Source organism: Barbus barbus (assembly GCF_936440315.1).
Source record: "Barbus barbus genome assembly, chromosome: 7".
NCBI classification, from domain to species: Eukaryota; Metazoa; Chordata; class Actinopteri; order Cypriniformes; family Cyprinidae; genus Barbus; species Barbus barbus.
The window spans coordinates 7,398,546-7,416,287 of NC_136735.1; the positions used below are offsets into that span (position 1 = coordinate 7,398,546).

At 38.6% G+C, this 17,742-nt stretch overlaps 1 protein-coding gene across 1 annotated transcript in view; it reads right to left on the minus strand.

Moving 5' to 3' along the window:
• Window positions 1–105: 105 nt before the first annotated feature.
• Window positions 106–17,742, minus strand: part of mast1a (microtubule associated serine/threonine kinase 1a) — a 58,813-nt gene continuing 41,176 nt past the window's right edge. Inside the window, exons 11-27 of the mRNA XM_079421312.1 lie at window positions 14,028–14,095; window positions 13,657–13,733; window positions 13,360–13,568; window positions 13,107–13,245; window positions 11,989–12,121; window positions 11,745–11,910; window positions 11,398–11,499; window positions 10,264–10,386; window positions 10,067–10,176; window positions 8,285–8,445; window positions 7,922–8,187; window positions 7,570–7,815; window positions 6,299–6,528; window positions 6,061–6,183; window positions 5,769–5,902; window positions 5,485–5,672; window positions 106–5,393 (exon numbers count right to left, since the gene is read on the minus strand). Of these exons, the coding sequence (XP_079277438.1) occupies window positions 3,625–5,393; window positions 5,485–5,672; window positions 5,769–5,902; window positions 6,061–6,183; window positions 6,299–6,528; window positions 7,570–7,815; window positions 7,922–8,187; window positions 8,285–8,445; window positions 10,067–10,176; window positions 10,264–10,386; window positions 11,398–11,499; window positions 11,745–11,910; window positions 11,989–12,121; window positions 13,107–13,245; window positions 13,360–13,568; window positions 13,657–13,733; window positions 14,028–14,095 (4,244 nt within the window). The 3' untranslated portion in view covers window positions 106–3,624. The remainder of the gene's footprint in view (window positions 5,394–5,484; window positions 5,673–5,768; window positions 5,903–6,060; window positions 6,184–6,298; window positions 6,529–7,569; window positions 7,816–7,921; window positions 8,188–8,284; window positions 8,446–10,066; window positions 10,177–10,263; window positions 10,387–11,397; window positions 11,500–11,744; window positions 11,911–11,988; window positions 12,122–13,106; window positions 13,246–13,359; window positions 13,569–13,656; window positions 13,734–14,027; window positions 14,096–17,742) is intronic.

Genomic DNA, 17,742 nt, shown 5'->3' on the forward strand with positions numbered 1-17,742 from the left:
GTTGACTTGACCAAGACAAGGAGGTTCAACATTCGAAGTTTGTCTTGATTAACTTTCCAGTTTCGTAGGTTATTAAGCAAATAAAAGACATGTAATTTTATACAATATCTCTTTATTAATTGACTACACACACTGCACCTCAGTTAATGGATTGATTGACATTTGTTGTAAGTAAAAGTGATGTACAGAGACAAATAAATATAATAATTAACTAATTAATGTCCAAAATGCCACATAACCGGTGATACAAGACTGTATTCTTCATTTCTCCTATGTAGGACATTCACATTAGAACGGAATATCTTCATATCTTTATTTACCTGTATGTACAGTATTGTACAGAATTTTGGACAGTTTGATAAAACAAGAACGTATAAAAAATTACATGAAATAAGTGCATTCTCAAAAAAAAAAAAAAAAAAAAATCACAAAAATATTCTGAAAAAAAACTGAAATATTCACAAATATGGCCACACAAACACAAGAATATATTCTGATAGTGGCATACTTTTAATATGTGTGGATTCTTGTTTTTCAGTTCACACTGCAGTGTAAATCAAACAATTCAGAATTGAATAAGACACAGGGCTTTACAGTACAGATTAAGTGAACATTATAAAACATTAGTCTCATATTCGATCAGCTATAACAGTCACATGATCAAAAGTGGAAACATTCAGGCCAGTGAAGTGTTAGATGCCTTTAACCACAACTGAGAGTTCATGCACAGGAAAGGGCTGAATATTACGAGAATGGCAATTATGAAACGGCAAAAAAAGAAAATGGTAACAAACATAACATCAGATACATTAACGCATTCACCCAAAATCTTTACATTATTTTGTGCATATGTTGTCGTCTCCATTTCACTGATACATCCAAATAACTCTCTGATATACTCTCTGTGTTGAGTTTCTGTATACTACAATAAATAAATGTTTTTAATAGATATAAAGAAATCTCACTAACACTGGAGCCATATATGAAACTGTAAAAGATATTTCAGATGACAGCGCTGCTTGAGAGATAAACGGTGCCAGAATACATTTACGGAAGGATTAATAGATATCTAAATGTCTATCCAAAGACATCATCATGCTACAGTAAATCAATACTATGAAAAACAAACAAATAAAGCACTCTTGGTCTTGTCACTGATTGCAACTCCTACTACTATAACCATGTGAATATAGGGTGTAAAATAGTGACAGTGTAGCCATCAGATGGCAGCATAACTCCATCTATTCCTGCCATGCCTCAAATCAGTCATCATGATATATATTTGTATTATATTTAGCAATATGCTCATATGCATATTTATGCAATATGCTTATACACAGCATTAATAAATAAATGAATTTAAATGATAAACAAAAAAAGTTGAATATGTTCACAAGACAAAGTCTAAATCTGACAAATGTTTAGTATATGTCTTTTGAAAGCACAAACCTTTTCAGTCTGTTTTTTTATTTGCTTACATAATTATTAACTTGATAATACTGAGACAAGTACAATTTATAATATTTAGTTTATTACTGTTTTATGCCATTTCTTTACTATGTTTTACTACTAATACCATAGATAAACTATGGTTACTGTAGTAAAACCACTGTTCATCTTCACAACCGTTTCCTAGTGATGCTTCATTGGAAATGGCAATAGAACAAACGCTGCAAAAAAGCATCAGTCGCATCCCTGCAAACATTTGTTTTGCATATGCTTAAGTGAAAACGGAGTTACTTTAGAAACAAATGTTAGTGATATTTTCATTGCATGTTAGTGAACAACATTCAGATCACACAAAGAAACGCCAACAGACGGCAGGCTACGCCGGCTCTGAGTTGCCATGACAACAGTGACATTTACTGATGCTTGAGTAACTACATATATAATATATTTACCATACAATCCTCCTTCACTCTGCAGATTCCAACAATCATCATAAATGTGCTGATCCCACAATCTCTGTAATCAAGACCTGTGTTACGACGATGCTCATGAAGGATGCCATCTAAAACTGTTGATATGCATTTAGCACTTAAATCCATAAGGTTTTTAGTTTATGATCTCACATTTTTAGTCACTACTCCATTGCAAAGATGAAAAGATGTTCAAAATCTTAACCACTTCTCTCATATTACTGATTTTCAAAATGCATTAGCATTCATTTCAAGACACACCTACTTTTAAATAGCTGTCAATGCTCTATTTGCAGCCAGATGGTGTAGTTATGACATCTACCAGCAGGAGCTAACTGGGGCATGCTAAGCAGCCAAACCTTTACCCCTTGCTATTGCAAAACCCCATGGTTGAAGAACTATTACTCAGGTAGTGAATATGAGACTTGAGCGCTAGTCACAGTGAGGTCAACGATCACTTTTAAAGAGAATTCAGTAGCACAGAAGAGAGTAATAATGCACCAGTCCGTGTCAAGAGCTGTGGATAACACTGACCTACTTGTGAGTATGAATCAAATCTGCCTGTAAACTTATTTACAGAGACACTGTAAGGCTAGAAACATACTCTTGGCAAGAATGCAAACATAGAGGAGTCTGCTTGCCAATGGACACTAAGGAACTGTCTCCTTCTATGGTAAGATCAATGGTTGTCTTGGAGGAACAACATTGTCTTTTTAGTTTAGTTCGTTTGATTTGAGAATTAATAGCAAAATCAATTTTATTGGTAATTTAAAAGTTTTAGACTTTCCCCATTCAAAAGTGGACACTGAATGCACCAGCTTGCCATAAAGGTCCTATGGCTATGATATTTACCTCAGAAGGCAGCAATCAACAAAATCGACAAAATGTCAACAGTTTCGACAGTCTTAATTCAGTATAATGAGAGATTTGGTTAAGATGGAATTTTAATGAATCAATGGTTTAGCCAGCATCCTCCTCATGGCTTTATTTTTGGCATTTTTATGCCTTTTATTTCGATAGGACAGTAAGTGGACAGGAAGTTGGAGGAAATCGGGAAAGCGCAATGGCAATACATGTCGGTGCGCTGCCCACAAGGCTATTTGTGCCGACATTCTCCTCATGGCTAAAGCAGTATGCACTAACTATTAATGGATATGCTAAACCTGATTAGAAACTCCTGAATCATGTAACAAGCTAAAAAAATACAGCAATGGAAGCAATGTGTCCTTGATTATGTTCTGTTTATGCAAACAACTTGATAAGCTGTTACCTTGAGCAAATTCTTTTCAGTTTTTGTGTTTAAGGATATTATGTGGTTGGTCACCTTAGAAAAAGTAGGAACATTGTTTTGGTGTTCACAGTATTCAGCATTGTTTGATCTGTTAAAGCACTTTGCACTTGTCGATATTTCACCTTGCAGCACAAGCACCATGAAACATGCACCCATTCACCTCCTCGCACACACAAACACCCAACACACATTCTAATATAATACATCTATACTCTTTTTTTCTGATGCAGCTCTGCGTGTACAATACATAACAGCTTTTAAAATAACCTTGGAGTTGTTGTCCTTTGTTCAGCGTAATATGATTTAGTCCTTTTTTTTCACTGGCTGGAATGTCCCTAAATTTCCAAGTGCTTGAAAACACTGAATTCCACTAAACCCTCAATAAAAGCAATTATTTTTCCAACTAGCACACGATCATGAGCCATTCTTAGGAGTAAAGACAGTCTTCACTTGCGGGGAGGAGCTAGTAAGACTCTGATCGACTCCTTTGGATGTTGGTCTACTCCCAGAAGCAGGATCAGGTCTTCCTGGTGCACATGCCTGGGTGATCTCTGACGATTTGGTGGTATCTTTGGCCTTGGGCTCCTCCTGAGTTCCACCTTTAACAGGCCCTATAGATTTTCCTGTGCTTGTCAACTGTGTAGCCGAACCAGATTTCTCACCAGGAGACTGAAGTTGAGTTTTGGGCAGATCAGGAGGCACTCCAGTTGGAGAAGGAGTGGGAGATGGAGAGTGTTCCTCAACAACCTCCAAGAGACATTTGTCCTCCCAATCCAATGTTCCCCGGTAGCATATGACCGGAGATAAGCCCTTGTCCTGCCTAAGTTTTCCCAAAGCAGAGCACTGCGCCTGGGGTGGGTGAGATGGGACAACCCCTTTGGATGGAGCAGTCCTCGCCCTGACATCTAAAGTTCTGGTATGGGAATCTAATGCGCTCTTTTTGAGACCCTCTCCATCACCTGGTCCCTTACTTGCTTTGGTTACCTCTGTGCTTGTTGTCTTCCCAGGAGTACTGCATGGCATACTTGGCTTGACTGAAAGTGAAGTCTTCCCAAATTTTGGTTTCAGCTCTTTCTTCCCAGTATCCTTTCCCCCTTCCTTCTCCGACAAGTCTTTGCTGATAACACCTGATGCACTTGCAGAGCATGAAGGCTTAGTGGTTCCTATTGCCTGGCTTTGGGCAACTTTTGTAAGACTTCCTTGGTCATACTTTGCTGCTTCTTTGATGAAACTTGGATCTGTTGTTTTGGCAGACGGGGAAGATGCTGTGGTCAGGGGAGACGGAATGGAGGTGACTACACTAGGCTTGGACTCTGATGCTACCGGAGAAGACTTGGTCAATGGAGGCTGCCAAGTCTGAGGCTTGGCTAGGCAACTTTCGTGTAGAGTGGAAGGAGGCCGCTGAGATGCTTCAACACTTGGAGATCTGTTACTTCCAGGTGGAGTAATGCCACCAGGAGGGAGTGTTTCTTTGATCGCCCCTGGTTTAGGCTCACTAGCATGACTTGGTTCACCAATCCTCTCCTTGTCTCGATCCCTTTCTCTTCCGGCAAGCAAAGCATCTCTACTCAAAGGTGACTCCTGCCTGCCAAGCTTCCTTACCGGCTTAAAAACGCCCATTTCAGGCGGTGATGGGGTTGGTTGGGTGGCTGAAGGAGAAGTTGTTGGGGCAGATGCCAGATTCTCACCCTCAATTTCCACCAAGCTCTGGAGGCCAAGCTCACAGTGGAAACCATCCTTACGATAATCCGAATGTCCGACCTCCAAACTGTGCTTCCTCATCACCCCGATCCCACCTTTCTTCTCGGATGAAGATGAAAGTGGTGACCCAAGTTTCTCTGCTGACTGCACTCTTTTGAGTAGCGGTGATCTGGGTGGCTCGGCACTCTTGGGTCTAGGCCTTATGATTGGTGGGGACGAGTGTAGTTTGGCAGGAAAGGTTTGGGTGGTGTTGGAGCTTCCGATTGTGTGCCCAGGCAAAGGAGGTGGTGAGGACTGAGTTGGGGATGGTGTATGAGCCAGTGGAGACAAAGGAATGTTACCCGCTGACTTGCAGCGGGCTGAACGGTATTGGCGGTGTAGTTTGGGGGAAAGTCCATGCAGGGAGCTTGGTCTCATATGCTGGGTTGTTGCGGGGGAATTTGGGGTACTGGAGGCAGGAGAACTGCTCTGGGAGGAGGAACCTGGGTCAAGAATATCAATGAATGTGTCCATTAAACTTTTTAGTTGTTGGTTTTACTTTTTATTTCACAAAATATGCTTTGATCTACTCACCAAGGTGGGATGAATCGGGGGTTGAGCGGTAGCTCTGGGTAGGGGAGTGACCGGACAGGCTGTGTGTTGGAGAGCCAGGAAGACTATCGCTGGACGACAGGGACCGGTTCAGAGATGACAGGCTACGGCTTGTGTGCAGCAGGTTGGATTGCTTAGTTATTTTGCGGAACAAAGACCCACGCCTCTTACTGTTAATGATCATGGAAGTAAAAGAGAGAAACAGATGGGGTAAGAAAAATATATTCTTTATACGAACAGTCTTCACAACTGGAGGCACATTGTACCTTTCCTGTCCCTCTTTGACCGTCCTCTTACTGCGTCTAGCCATCTTGGACTTGTAACTGGACTTGCGTGCTGGTCCCACTTTAATGGATGTGTTCTCAAAAGGCGTTGTGGTCACAGTCACCTTGTTTCCACTCTGAACAAAGAAAAAAGCAAAGAAACACATAGGACTCTTTGAACATATATCATCTCAGATAATATGGATTCCTGAGGAGAGGCGTGTTATTTCTTCTCTATGCGGTAAATCTTACAGTACAATTTTTGCCTTGCTGATGAGAACATCTTACATCTCACCTTAAGTATAAGCTCTACCACCTCGGTATGGACCAATCCATGCACAGATTCACTATTGACATGAGTGATGAGGTCACCAGCACATAGCCCCGCCTCCTGAGCAGGGCCTCCGTCCTCCACATGCTGTGATTGGTTAAGGACAGAAATACTAATTACCCCAACAAAGCTTCAATAAAACTATTGCTGCATAACTGTTCCATACTCAATCAACATTTCTCATTCTGTGTTGCTGTCTCACCCAGACTATGTGGTGCACACTGTAGACATCAGTGTCTCCTATGTAGACCCGAATGGCACGGAGAGTGAACCCATACTTTTTGCCAGAGCGGTGGATGGTAATTGGTGAACGAAGAACTGTTACTGCAGGGCAGTAATCACGGCTGGGAGAGGAGTCTCGCGATGAGGGGTTGGACGAGAGAGAGCGTGGGGACATTGGACTGGCCAGTGGAGAGCTACCGTGCTGCTCAACTAGATATTGATAAGTCAATAATCAATATATTATCATTTTTCTGCACTTGGCATTATTTGTATAGCAATTAAGCAAATTAAAGGATTAGTTCACTTCCAGAATAAAAATTTCCTGATAATTTACTTACCTCCATTTCATCCAAGATGTTCATGTCTTTCTTTCTTCAGTCGAAAAGAAATTAAGGTTTTTGAGGAAAACATTTCAGGATTTTTCTTCATAAAGTGGACTTCGACGGAAGCCAAGAGGTTGAATGTCCATATTGCAGTTTCAGGGCAGCTTCAAAGGGCTCTACGCGATCCCAACCGAGGAATAAGGGTCTTCTCTAGTGAAACGATCTGTCATTTTCTAAAAAAATAAAAATAAAATTTATATACATTATATAAATTTTTATATATTTATATATATATATGATGTAGGCGGAGGTACCGACCCAGTGTTTACAAAGCAAACACGCAAAAAAAAAAAGCTAAACGTTCTTTACAAAAAAAAAGAAAAAAAAAGAAAAAGGTAAAACAATGATGTTGGGCGATTTTGAAGTTGGAGGAGAAAATAAGATTCACCCTACCCTATCAGAACTAACTGCGTGTGACTTTTCCAACATGATTACATAATGCGTGAAGTCGTGGATGCGCATTGCAGAGCTAATGCAAGACAAGCATTTGTGGTTGAAAAGTATATAAATTGTTTGTTTTTTTTAGAAAATTACCGATCATTTGGCTAGATAAGACCCTTATACCTCGGCAGGGATCTTGCAGACCTTTTGAAGCTGCATCGAAACTGCAATTTGAACCTTCAACCCATTGATCCCCACTGAAGTCCACTATATGGAGAAAAATCCTGGAATGTTTTCCTCAAAAACCTTAATTTCTTTTCTGCTGAAGAAAGAAAGACATGAACATCTTGGATGACATGGGGGTGAGTAAATTATCAGGAAATTTTTATTCTAGAAGTGAACTAATCCTTTAATGAGTTAATTTTTTTTCATTTCAGTAATGAGAATTGGAGGGAAAATGTTTCTTTTCATGAAGGCTGAACTGTACCTCCAGGTATGATGACAGACAACGCGGTGGCAGATGCAGATTTGATGACCTTGTTGCCAGGACGTGAGCTGCGTTTCTCCCCATCGCTTGACAGCTGCTGATGACGTGCTTGCCGAAGCACCAGATCCTTGGTTGCTCGCTGTCCGACAGTGTCACCCATGACCACATCCCTACCGACCACAGCAACGGCTCCTGTAGATGGTAGGGCCTGTGGTGCTGATATCTCACCTGGTCTCAATGGCTTCTCTGACAAATTTACATACACAGAAAAAATGTCTAATTAGAAACTCAGTCTAATTAGTCTATACATATACAGTCTATACATTCTTTTCAGTTTTTGTTTTCAACACACCTGTGCCTTTACTGGCTGACATCACTTCCTTTGCACCGTTCCTCAGTTCATTAGCACTGGGCGATGGTGGAGCAATGACTCCCTCTAATGATGATGACGTTAACGATGTTTTAACGGCACCCTGTTTTTCGGAGAGCTCTCCATTGCCCTCTTGAGGAGCGGCAAACCGGTGCGTGTCCATTAGGGCTGAAAAACGGCGCCGGGCGCCCATTGGAGGACTGCAATCTCCCTCCATATACAGAGACTCAGAGTATGATAGACGCTTCCTTTGTAAATAAAAAAGAAAATGAGGGAATGTTAAAATACGGTAATTTTGATAAAGTAACTTCATATGCAGTGACATACAAATATATTCAAACGTACATCTCAGGTGAGCTCGTCCTCCAGCTCTTGTCCCTCATAGTGAAGCTTCCCAGACTCTCCCGCTTGGCCATCTTGTCATCGCGGCGACCTTTGTGCTCTCGACGGGTCACTACAGGGGTCTTCTGCTCCAGCTGGGACAGGTGCTCCATGCTGCTATACACCTGAAAGACAGAGCAATGCCAAAGGATACTTCGTTTACACCTTGCATATGGTGTAAAGGTTTGAAGTCTGATTATTTTGAACAATAATCTTCAAAATAAGCATTCTGAAGCCATACAATAGCCTTGTCTTTGAATTTTGCACACAAGTCATGTGAACTACTTACACTATGGTTCAAGTTGACAGTGGCAGTAAAGACATTCATAATGTTACAAAAGATGCCTATTTCAAATAAATGCTGTTCTTTTTAACTTTGTATTAATAAAAAAAATCCAGAAAATTTGTATCAAGGTTTTCACTAAAATATTAAGCAGCACAACTATTTTAAACATTGATAATCATAAGTATTGCTTCTTGAGCAGTAAATCAGCATATTAGAATGATTTCTGAAGGATCGGGTGTATGTTCACTACTGTGTGTACACTTGGATGGGTTAAATGCAGAGCACAAATTCCAAGCATGGGTCACCATACTTGGCCACACACCACTTCCCTTATGGTGTTTCTTTTGTTATTTTAGTGCTTGAAATCGGTTGAAATGTTGTTTTTCATTCAGTCATTTTGCTGTTTGCATAATTGTGTTTGTCTTATTGTTTATATAATCCAAGGTCTTTGTTCAGCAAGTGGTCCTGAAGTGGGTCGCATGTCTTGAGAAGAACCCTCAGCACATCCACACCGAAGAAGATCAGAGAATGCTTATTATGTAAGCGTGCAAGTGTGTGCACTTATCAGACGGCCACTGCTTGACGCAAGTGTTTTTTTAATGAATCACCTACGTTCAAAACAAACACATTAAGATTCCTGCCTTTTCCAGGAAAAGTATGTTTATACGGAGTACATGGAAGAACTGGAAGAAGAGATAAGAAAGAAACAAAAGTGTTTGTTTAACCGGAACAGTCTTTTCAATGGATAAGTGTAGAACAGACTGGGGCTAGTTGTCACATATATGTCAGCAACTATACGCTTTTAAATTAAGCATTCAATTGCACAAATGTGACCCTGGACCACAAAACCAATCATTTTTTTGAAATTGAGATTTATACATCATCTGAAAGCTGAATAAATAAGTTTGTTAGGATAGGACAATATTTGGCTGAGATACAACTATTTGAAAATCTGGAATCTGAGGGTGCAAAAAATAAAAACACTGGGAAAATCGCCTTTAAAGTTTTCCAAATTAAGTTCTTAGCAATGCATATTACTAATCAAAAATTAAGTTTTGATATATTTACAGTAGGAAATTTACAAAATATCTTCATGGAACATGATCTTTACTTAATATCCGAATTTTTGGCATACAAAAAATCAATAATTTTGACTCATACAATGTATTGCTGGTCATTGCTACAAATATACCCCAGCGACTTAAGACTGGTTTTGTGGTCCAGGGTCACAAATGCATTAATGCTTGTGTCGATACAAACTAAAGTAAAAACTGTGAAAACTAGACCTAGTCTCCCCCAGAAGGAATGAGAGGATGCAATGTGACCTTTATGGACCATGAAAAATTAAATAAAAGAAAGACAGATTAAAAGGATGAGTGTTAATGAGTCTGTTTACACATTCGAGAGTGTTACTGAGAAAGAAAGCATGAAATATGGATGCAGCCATGTGTCAGACTGACCTTGCTGAAGCGCGGCGAGCAGGAGGAGAACTGTCTTATCTCTACTGGCTCATCGTCGTTGGTGTCGTCCTCGTCATAGGAGTTGATGTGCCGATAACGCTCTGACCGTGCTGAAACATAGGGAGCGCAAGATGATGGTGAGAGATAGAGAGATGGCGATCAAGGGCAGACTCAAACACAAATGTGAGTGTCCTCACTGTCAAAATAGCTGGTGTCCTCCTCAGACTCTAGATGAGGAATGAACTCGGCCTTCTGACGGAGTAAACCATTCCAGTCCAATCCCGAGAAAAACGAGTGCTGCTTCACTTCAAACGCTCCACCTGTTTACAAGAGTAAACAGAAGTACATTTATAGACAAACAGATAAACACGCAATCCTGGTAAGACAAGGTGTTGTGGCTGTGCATTGTGGTGCAAAAACTGGTTTATGCTCCTATAAACCCAGAGCTATCCTAATATGACAGAATTTTCAAGCAATGGTTTGTTTGGTTGTACATAGATGAAAAACACTATAAATTTTGTCCAAGTGACTTTAGTCTTCTAACGTCATACAAAGTTTTGCATGGACAAACACAAATTAGACTTAAGAACTATTGTGAAGGGAAACAGTTTCAGCAGTCACATTACATTTAAACAAAAAGTTGTTTTTGGAGCTTGACAACTTCCATTTCCATCATATGGAACAAGTATTTTTAAGAAAATGTAAAATAAATTATTTAAGATACATTAAACTGATCAAAAGTTACACTAAAATCTTTGATAAGGTCCAAAACATTTCTATTTCAAATAAATGTGGTTCTTTGTATTCATTAAAGTATTCTGAAAAAATGTCACAGTTACCCCAAAAATATTAAGAAGCACAACTGTTTGCAACATTAGTAATAAGAAATGTTTCTTGAGCAGCAAATCAGCATATTAGATTGATTTCTGAAGTATCATGTGACACTGAAGACTGGAGTAATGATGCTGAAAATTCAGCTTTGCATCACAGAAATGAATTACACTTTAAAATATATTCAAACAGAAATTTGAAATTGTAATCATATTTCATAATATTACTGTTCTTACTGCATTTTTGATCAAATAAATGCAGCCTTTACATTAAAAAAATCTTACTGACCCAACCTTTTGAACAGTAATACTAAAAACAACAAAGAAACATGAAATTCTATTAAAAAAAATAAAAGAAATGAAAAGAAATAGAATGCACAGATGAATTGTTCACAGTAAGACCAAGAATATTTATTCAAGTCAAAACGTCCAATCTGAACTTATGTTGTCTTGATTTATCGCATAAGTGTGTGAAGGTGTGTTAAACTGGTGGATGTGTACCTGTGCCCAGTCGCACTAGTGGGTTAGTTTGCAGCAGGGCGGAAATCAGGCTCTGAGCTTCACTAGGCAGTGCCTCATCTCCCACAGGCCACTCAATATCATCTACACAAACACAGAAATCTGTTGGCAGCACTGAAGCTCTTCATCACATTTCAGGGTACGGAATTACAAAGCTTTGTGAGAAAAATGGAGCACTTTGGAAAAGGTTTCTGGAGGAGAAGAATGTGTTTGCTTTTGAACTCATCAACGCTGCTGCTGCTAATATTACCTCAGGTGTTGCTTTGAAGCTCCGATACGCTGGAACATGATGAAGTGCAATCAGGATTCACCTCAAGATTCAGACTCACCTGTGATCACCTGACCAAAGAGCTCTTCAGGCGTGTCTCCGAAGAACGGCACGCAGCCCACTAGGAATTCGTAGAGGATGATGCCCATGGCCCACCAGTCCACTGGTTTCCCATAGCCCTGCCTGAGAATGACCTCCGGGGCGATATACTCCGGTGTGCCACACACCTGAGACAGAGAGACAATCCCATCCTGTTTGCATCTGCTATGTGAACCGATCACAAAATGACAGGCCTGTTTCCTTACCTGTTTGTCCAGGAACTCCCTGGCGTCCTTCTCGATGTGTCCCTCGTACAGGTTAGTGGTGAGATTCATGAGCCCCATCTTTGACAGGCCAAAATCCGTCAGCTTAATGTGGCCCATCGATGTGATCAACAGACTGTGAAAGAAGAACCATGAGCCGTGAGCGTTTGTTTCGAAAATAGATGACAAGATGAGATCATCTGTTTTACACCTTGTAATAGGTCCTTGCAACAGTCTGTTTCCCGAAGTAAAAATGCCATTAGTTTCTCCACAGGGGAATAAACCATTACAGACAGACTTATTGTCAACTACGCGCTGGGTAATAAATAATATATACTTTTGCTGAAGCCATCAGCTTGCATTAGTTCAACGTATTTTTAAAATACTCATATTCAACAGCAGAATTCCAGGTGAAAAACTACATTACCTATGATTCTGCAGAGAAATCTCCACCAAATAGAGAATTGCAACAAGCAAATTGTGTCAAAAGATCTCTTTAGCACTGCCGTTCTACATATAAACTGTTAAAGACAGACCTACCATAAGCTACAGATTTGTTAATCGATGGTGCTATAGTTGAACCCATTAGTCCACATTGTTTCAACTTTTTTCTTTAAATAATCATGTTTAACAACTAAATTTATAGCGAAGAACTACATTACCCATGATTCTGCAGAGAAATCTTCACCAATCAGAAGACTGAGACAAACAAATCATATGTGTGTATATATACGTATATATACATACATATATATGCATATTTTACAAAAAGTGAAGTTATTAACGTAATTACGGGAGGAGTACGCTTCAACACTCTTAAACAAAGACTATTAAAAAATCCCTATGAGTAAAATAAGCAGGGAAAAATACCAATGCCGCTGAAGGATTGGACGGGAACTATTGCACTCTATACAGTAAACTCTACGTAGGATATTCGGAAATGTGTAAAAGATGCTTTTGCCGTATCGATTGTTTTTTTTAGATATTGTACAGCACTTTGGATCAATATATGTTGTTTTCAGATGTACTTTATAAATGCTTTATAAATGTTGTTGTTATACTCTTCTTTCACTATTCTACTTGACAGATGATCTCCAGTCCAGCAGGGGGCTCTGACTTACTTGTCTGGTTTCAGGTCTCGGTGTACGATGCCATAATTATGAATGTACTCCAGCGCTAAAACTGTTTCAGCAAAGTACATCCGGGCCATTTCCACAGGAAGAGCTCCGATATTTTTCAGCAGGGTTGCACAGTCACCACCTAAACAAAAAATAATGTGGTTGAATTATAAAAAATAATTGGCTGTAAAATGACTCAAATCTGGGTTGTGTGTACAAATTAGGATTGAATCGTTGAGTGTGTCTCATGCCTTACCCTCCACATACTCCATAACCATACACAGGTGACGGCGTGTCTCAAAAGAGCAGAACATGCTGACCACGAAGGGGTTCTCGGCGAAGGTCAGGATGTCCCGCTCCACGAACGCCTGCTGGATCTGGTTCCTCAGTATCAGGTTTTGTTTGTTGATCTTCTTCATAGCAAAGCGCTGCCGAGTCTCTCTGTGTCTGACTAAATACACAGCTCTGCAATCAAAAAGAGAGAGTGAGAGATCTAGTTTATCCATAGTTACACACTGGTTTTGAGTAATTTGAGAGTGAATGATATTCTCACCCATACGCTCCGTTGCTGATGAGTTTGATAGTTTGGAAGTCTGATTCACAGGGCGGTTTGATGGCTTTGAGCTTCCCCTGAGAGAAAGCCAGATAAAAGTTTCAGTACAGGAGAAATATATCCACTGGTGTATAATTTCACTCCCTATGCCGTTTCAATTCAATACCACTTTAATTATGAATCCCTGCCGCTGCAGTTGTGCTGCAAGAGTTTGTTTGGTCCTTCATTAAAAATAACTTTCCATGTTAAAGAGTGAGAAAATTGTAGGCTTATATAACACAACTAGTAGGTAAAAGTTGCAATCTTTGTTGCAAATTTGTAGTTTTGGTCATTGCAAAACAATTTACACTTGATTATACTAATACACTCACTTCAGCAGAGTCGTCTGTCTCTGGTGTGTGGGGTCCCTCGCTGTCATAACTCTCCAAATTCACCATTTCTGCATGCAAGGATCATGTTTGGTTAATAAATATTACAATGCAATAAACATGCACTGCCATTGAGGAAAAAATTACATAAATGTGTTGTTTGAGATGTTTGACAAGTTTCTAGTCCAATTAATAGCCTGAAGTTTCTAGTCAAATAAAAGGTGTAATGCATCTATTAATAATAATAAAATACACTACTGTTCAAAATTTTGTGATCAGTAAGATATTACATTTTTATCAGAGAATTCTCTTATAGGCTGCATTTATTTGATCAAAAATACAATAAAATTATGAAATATTATTACAATTTAAAATAACTATTTTCTATTTGAATATATTTTAAAATGTAATTTATTTCTGTGATGCAAAGCTGAATTTTCAGCATCATTACTCCAGTCTTCAGTGTCACATGATCACTCAGAAATCATGAAAATATGCTGATTTGCTGCTCTAGAAACATTTCTGATTATTATCAATGTATTAAAAAATTATGTAAACCGTGATACATTTTATGAGGACTCTTTTATGAATAGAAAGTTCAAAAGTACAACATTTATTTAAAACTGAAATCTTTTGCAACATTATAAATATATTTATTTTACTATGCATCTTTGCTGAATAAAGGTATTCATTTCTTTCAAAAAATCATACTGACCCCAAACGTTGGAATATATATGTGCCCAAAACTTTAACAATTCATCACTCTCAACGAATAAAAAGTTATCTAACATTCATACATAATTAGCCATCTGCCCGTCTATGAGCAATTCATCAGCATATTGCCTAATTGAGTCTAAAAACAAAACCTCCAGTCGCCACAGCAACCATCCATTCTAGAGAGAAAAATGAAACATCACAGATCTAAATAAAGACTGTGATATAAATCAAAAACACTGAAATAAATACAAACAAGCTCTAAAGCAGCAATTAAAACAGCAATTTCTTTGTCAGACTCTAGCTGAGTTCAATAAATAGCCATATAGAAAATAACATCTTCAACACGTCTGGGATTTTAAACTTCATTTCATCTTGTACAGCCAGAAAATGAAGTGAGGGGATTGAAACGAGTCTTTGCAACTTCACACCAGATTTGCGTGACCTGAGTGAGATCTGTTTTCCCAGGGATGCAGTTTCTAAACCTGGATGACATGCAGAGCAGTGCAGGATTTAAAACTGCATCCAGATAAATGACGTCTGAATCTGACAAATCTGTGAACTCTCATTAGGACATAATAATCCTCAATAAAAACAACTATGAAAATGATTCATACAGTCCCAAATGAAAAGCAATGAAATTAGGTTAGATCAAATAAATTAGGTTTAATGTTCAATTAAAGTTCATTGTTTACATTTTAAATTCAATTGGGTAATATCTGTGCTATTAGTGTCACTGAACTGAATTACAATACAATTAATGGCCTTTGAGGAAGAAAATGACATAAATGTGCTGTTTGAGAAACTATTTTTAGTTTTTAGTACAATTAATAGCCACAAATTTCTAGTAAAAAAAAAAATTCATTATATATTAATAATAATATAAACTACTGGTCAAACGTTTGAGGGTCATTAAGATTTTTTTACTGTTTGAAAATAGTCTCTTCTGCTCACCAAGGCTCCATTAATTTGATAAAAAACACAGTAAAAACAGTAAAATTATGAAATATTATTACAATTTAAAATAACTATTTTCTATTTGAATCTATATTATAAACTTAAATGTATTGCTCTGATCAAAGCTGAATATTCAGCATCATTACTCCAGTCTTCAGGGTCACATAATCCTACAGAAATCATTCTAATAAACTGATTTGATGCACTAAACTGAATAGCAAAAATAATGATTGCTTTTCAAATGCTACCTCAGTCTGCCATTGGTCAGTCAATGGCCTAAACTCAACACTATTGGTTGAGCCAATGCTACGAATTAGGGCTGGTGAGATGCTGAAACAAACTGAGCATTGAGTCACATTGTTTATATGGTGGAAATTAACATAAAAACATCTTACATACACAGTGCTGCTGGAAAGTTTGTGAACCCTTTAGAATTTTCTATATTTCTGCATAAATATGACCCAAAACATCATCAGACTTTCACACAAGTCCTGAAAGTAGACAAAGAGAACCCAATCAAACAAGTGAGAGAAAAATATTTTCTTAATGTCATTTATTTATTCAGGAAAATGATCCAATATTGAATATCTGTGAGTGGCAAAAGTATGTGACTCTCTTGGATTAGCAGTTAATTTGAAGGTGAAATTAGAGTCCATCTGTGCAGAGGGGTTTTCAGTCAGTGCAATGACTATCAAATGTCAGTACGTGACCTGTTTCGTTCAAAGAACAGGGATCTATCAAAGTCTGATCATGTTTGTGGAAGTGAATCATGTCACGAACAAAGGAGATTATGGAGGAAAAAGAGTTGATGTTGCTCATCAGGCTAGAAAAGAGTACAAAACCAACTCTAAAGAGTTTGGACTCCACAAATCCACAGCCAGACAGATTGTGTACAAATGGAGAAAATTCAAGACCACTGTTACCTTCCCTAGGAGTGGTCCACCAACAAAGATCACTCCAAAGCAGAACATGTAATAGTCTGCGAGTATGCAAAAATCCCCAGGGTAACTTCTAAGCAACTAAAGGCCTTTCTCACATTGGCTAATATTAATGTTCATGAGCCCTCCATCAGGAGAACACTGAGCAACCATGATGTGCATGGCAGAGTTACAAGAAGAAAGCCACTGTTCTCCAAAAAGAAAATTGCTTGCTAAAGATCATGTGGACAAGCCAGAGGGCTATTGGAGAAAGGTTTAATGGATGGATGAAACCAAAATAGAACTTATTGGTTTAAATGAGAATCTATTATGTTCATAAAAAAGAACACACTGCGTTTCAGCTTAAGAATCGTATCCCATCTGTGAAACATGGTGGTGGTAGTATCATGGCTTGGGCCTGTTTTGCTGCATCTTGGCCAGGACAGCCTGCCATCATTGACGGAATTATACCAGCAAATTATAAAGGAAAACATCAGGACATCTGTTTAAGAACAGTCTCAAGAGAACGTGGGTCATGCAGCAAGGCAACAACCCCAAGCACACGAGTCATTCTACCAAAGAATGGTTAAAGAAGAACAAAGTTAATGTTTTGGAACGGCTGAGTCAATGTCCAGACCTTAATCCTATTAAAATGTTGTGGAAAGACCTAAGCAAGCAGCTCATAGAAGGAAACCCACCAACATCACAGAGATGAAGTGGTTCTGTACTGAGGAATGGGCTAAAACTCCTACATGTTATTGTGCAGGACTGATCAGCATTTACAAGAAACTTTACCTTCAGTTACTGCAGTAAAAGCGGGTCACACCAGATACTGAAATCAAAGATTCACATACTTTTGCAACACACAGATGTGTAACACTGGATCATTTTTCTCAATAAATAAATGACAAAAAAAATATTTTCTCTCACTTGTTTGATTCGGTTCTCTTTGTCTACTTTCAGGACTTATATGAAAATCTGATGATGTTTTGAGTCATATTTATGCAGAAATATAGAAAATGCTAAAGGGTTCACAAACTTTCAAACAGCACTGTATCTGTAAATTAAGCTGGGATAGAAGAGAAAACACATTCTTCAGCTTCAACTAAATAGATCGAGTGGCATTCAAA